The following is a 3869-nucleotide window of genomic DNA, read 5'->3' as shown; positions in this document are numbered from 1 at the left end:
AGTGGCTGGTTCTCTTTATACTTCTCCAACAGGAATTGTACCAACTGACCGGCCTTCCTGGTGAGAGGATCTCTGCATGACCATAGGGCAGCAAATGCTGCCTGAGAGGTTATTGGACTTGCCTCCTCCAGGCTCTGGGCCCCTACATCAGATTTTGTGCCTGAGGCACCTGCATCAGGGGAGCTAGTGGGTGGGTCTCCCTGAGACTCTGGGGGAGAGCAGGCAGCAGGAGAGCTGCAAGGAGAGCTGCGTCCTCCACAGGCAGGAGAGGCGGACGGGGAAGACTCTTCTTCCCCTTCTGCGGTGATCTGAGGGACCCTGGGGCTCTGGGTCATGCCACGGGCCTGTTGGCGTTTCTCCCGGGCACGGATCTTACTCTTCTGACCGCGAGGCATGGTGTCTTTCCAGGGACAGCTGGAGGGCTGACAAGGCAGGCACCTAGAAGGGAAGAGTGACACTGTGTGAGCACTTTCAGTAGGGAGAGTCTGCACTGGCCTTGCCCCAGGCCCCTTCTGCAGGCTCTATGCACCTTCCCCGCCCCTGCGAGCATTGGTGGGTCAGGGACCTTGCCTGTCTCCTGCACTCCATGGCTAACACCTCAGTCCTCTCTCTGCATCCTCTCTTCCTCCTGCCGTTGGACCTGAGTCTCCCTTCCTCTTTACTTGAGCCCTATCTCAGCATTTTAAGGTTAGGACTTACCTAAAAGCCAAGCAGAACAATTCAGCTTGTCCTTATTCGGCTCCACTTGTGTACAGTCTTCAGAACTGAAAGATGCAACAGAAAATTGAGGTCTCAAGGACCTGTTTGATCCCTGGAACAGATTAAAATCATTCCGTTCACTGAAATGTGACTGTCTCCTCAGAAAAAAGCCATCACTTGTCGCTGATCCCAGCGGAGGAACTGAGGAAGGAGCCCTCGAATGAGACATAGGTCTGGGTTTCCCTGGATGATGTCAGCTAAGGACTCAGAGGTGTCCCTGTTGCCACAGAGTGTGGTTGCCACAGTGATCAGTTTCTTCAGCCTGACTCATCAGATAACATGTAAACTGTCCTCTGCCTGGCAGCCCCCACAAGTGGCCTCACCTCTCAGAGTTCTCCCAAGGACAAAATGAGGGAGCAATTCCGTCTTTAAACCTGTCCGGACCCTCCCTGGCCATTATCAGTGGTGAGTGCTGCGACAAGGACCTGTTTGATCCCTGGAACAGATTAAAATCATTCTGTTCACTGAAATGTGACTGTCCCCTCAGAAAAAAGTCATCGCTTGTAGATGATCCCAGAGGAGAAACTGAGGAAGGGGCCCTTAAATGACACATAGGTCTGGGTTTCCCTGGATGATATCAGCTAAGGACTCAGAGGTGTCCCTGTTGTCAGAGTGGTTGCCACAGTGATCAGTTTCTTCAGCTTTATTCATCATATAACATATAAACTGTCCCCTGCTTGGCAGCCCCCAGAACAGGCCCCACCTCCCAAAGTTCCCCAAGGACAAAATGAGGGAGCAATTCCGTCTTTAAGCCTGTCCAGACCCTCCCTGGCCATTATCACTGGTGAGTGCTGCGAACAGCAGGCTTCCACCACTGCCCCTCCTCTCCAACACCCATCGTGCTCCCCATCTGCCCCTCTCTGCCCACTGCACACCCCACTGCCCAGCTCCATCTCCACCCCAATCCACCCCCTTGTTTCCCCAGCCCTGCTCCATCCCCCCTGCCTCCCACACCGCCCACCCCCCATTCTGATGGGGGCATCCTCCATTTGCATTCACCCATCCCCCTGACTTCCCCCATCCCCCCATTCTGGGACATGGGGTCCACCCAGTCCTCCCCAGGGGCCCTCTTTTATTCTGGGGTTTCTCCCTCTGCCAACCTGAGCCGACCAGCCTCAGACCAAGGTCTTTATTTGCCCACACCCTTGGGGAAGCGAAGGGGCTTAGGGCCTCTACGGTCATGCTGGAGGCTCCTGGGAAGAGAGCAGGCCCGGTGCCCTGTGCGGCCTCCCCTGCTCAGAACAAGGTGGTCACTGTGGTCGCGGCCAGGCCAGCTCTCCTGATGTACACTGCCCACCCAGACACCTGAGCATATACCTGATAAGACACGGATCAGACGCCTCCGGCAACGGCCTGAGGCTGCACCTCCTCCACAGACACCTCACCCCCAACGGTTAGGAGAGGAGGAAGTCAGGGTTAGCCACTTCCGGCCACGCCCACCTGCCCCCCAATCTGCGCAGGAAGGGCGGGGCTCTGTTGCTCCCGCTGGTGTGGGCCAGCGTGTCCCAGGGGACCCTCCTGAAGTCTTTTCGTTGACTTTCTGCACGCCTTGGCACCGTGCCCCCTGTTGGGTGAGTCCCCCAGACTTACGCCAAGGATCTCCTTTCTCCTGAGAGATCCCAGTCAGTAGTGAGTGGGAGTCTAAGCCCAGCAGCCATGCCTGGGACCTCCCATAACTGACAGCAGGGGTGGGGCTTTGTGGGGTCTCTCTCGTGGGGTGGATGCTGCCCTCAGTCCCGTCTCAGGTCTTACCTTGACTCCCTACAGGTAGGTGCTGGGCCACTTCCTCTCTACTGACATGGGGACAAGCCCTCAAACCAAAGACCTTAATGGGTAGGGGTCTTCCAGACCTGGCTGCTGCAGGTAGATCATGGAGGAGTGTGCATGGTAGTTTGTAGGGGAGTTTTTTTGGGGTCCCTCTGTCCTTACTCAGGGTCCTCACAATGACCGCTGGCACTGCCTGGGGTTCCTTGCTTTTCTGCGCTAAATGCATCCCCTTCCTCTGACCATCATCTGCAAAATTCCCCAGTACAAAATGAGGGGCTCCTTATCGTGACCTCCCTATCTGTGAACTCTCTTCGTTGACCTCTGGGACGTCTTCAAAATATTTCATGAGTAAGCTTGTACCTTTATTATGTGTGTTCCCGTGTGACCCTTCCCATTCTATCTTAGTTCATGCTTATAGTCTAAGGTGATCATGATAAGAGTCCAGTTCTCATGTACACAGGTTTCATTCATTTATTAGTACAAGGTATGGATGGGTACTGCCTTAACCAATCCAGCTGTTTCTGCTTTTCTGCTGTTTTCCCCGGGTTCTGGTGAGTGGGATCTGGGGTGCTGCCCCAGAGTTGTCCAGTGAAGTAGTAGGAATTTGTATTTTCAGGGCACAGTAGAGGTATCAGTGCTCAAACTTTACGACGACTCCTCTGGCTAGTTTTGTCATGTGCTCTATATCAAGCTACATCCCTTTTTTCACTTCAGGGTGTGCTCCTCCCTTGTCCATAGACAGGCTGTAGTTCAAGAGCGACTTACTGTCCCTCAGGGGTCTCATTTTTGTTGTTTTTCTGTTGTTTACTTATTCCATGGTTAATTTTGGTTATCATTGGTCCCACTTGCTTCTTTGTTTTTAATATTGTTTTCTTTTATATTTGTTTGTTTGTTTTGTTTCTTTTTTTGTCTTTATTCCTCCTTTAATTTTCCCATGGTCAATTTTGGTTATCATTGGTCCCACTTGCTTCTGACTATTCATTATCATTCTTGTGCTCCTCCCTGTCAAGATAACTCACTATAGGTTTGGCTTTTCCTTTATCTGGCCTTTTCTTGCCTTTTTCTTTGTCCTGGCCTTTTCTATCTTTTTAATTGACGTTGATTTTCACCTTAACTGATTTTGCCTCTTCATTCGTCTCATCCTTGCTTTCTTCCTCTTGGCATTTTTCTGCTGAACATTTTTAAAATTATTTTATTTTAGTTCATTTATTATTATCATTATTACTTTTTTCTAACTTGACCAGAGACAGAGAGAGGGAGAGTGAGAAAGCAAGGGACCAGGGCCGGGATTCAAACTATGGTCAGCCATGTGGGAGTCCAGGGCCTTTGATTACCACACCACC

At 51.8% G+C, this 3869-nt stretch overlaps 1 protein-coding gene across 1 annotated transcript in view; it reads right to left on the bottom strand.

The window, feature by feature from the left end:
* Positions 1 to 2152, bottom strand: part of LOC102498691 (melanoma-associated antigen B4-like) — a 3089-nt gene extending 937 nt beyond the window's left edge. The window contains exons 1-3 of the mRNA XM_027775714.1: positions 2077 to 2152; positions 700 to 764; positions 4 to 438 (exon numbers count right to left, since the gene is read on the bottom strand). Of these exons, the coding sequence (XP_027631515.1) occupies positions 4 to 395 (392 nt within the window). The 5' untranslated portion in view covers positions 396 to 438; positions 700 to 764; positions 2077 to 2152. The remainder of the gene's footprint in view (positions 1 to 3; positions 439 to 699; positions 765 to 2076) is intronic.
* Between the last annotated feature and the right edge of the window lie 1717 nt (positions 2153 to 3869).

Source organism: Tupaia chinensis, unplaced genomic scaffold, assembly GCF_000334495.1.
Source record: "Tupaia chinensis unplaced genomic scaffold, TupChi_1.0 Scaffold000600_1, whole genome shotgun sequence".
Classification (NCBI taxonomy): Eukaryota; Metazoa; Chordata; class Mammalia; order Scandentia; family Tupaiidae; genus Tupaia; species Tupaia belangeri.
Note: the sequence above shows the minus strand (reverse complement) of the source record. Positions and strands in the feature narration are given on the sequence as shown.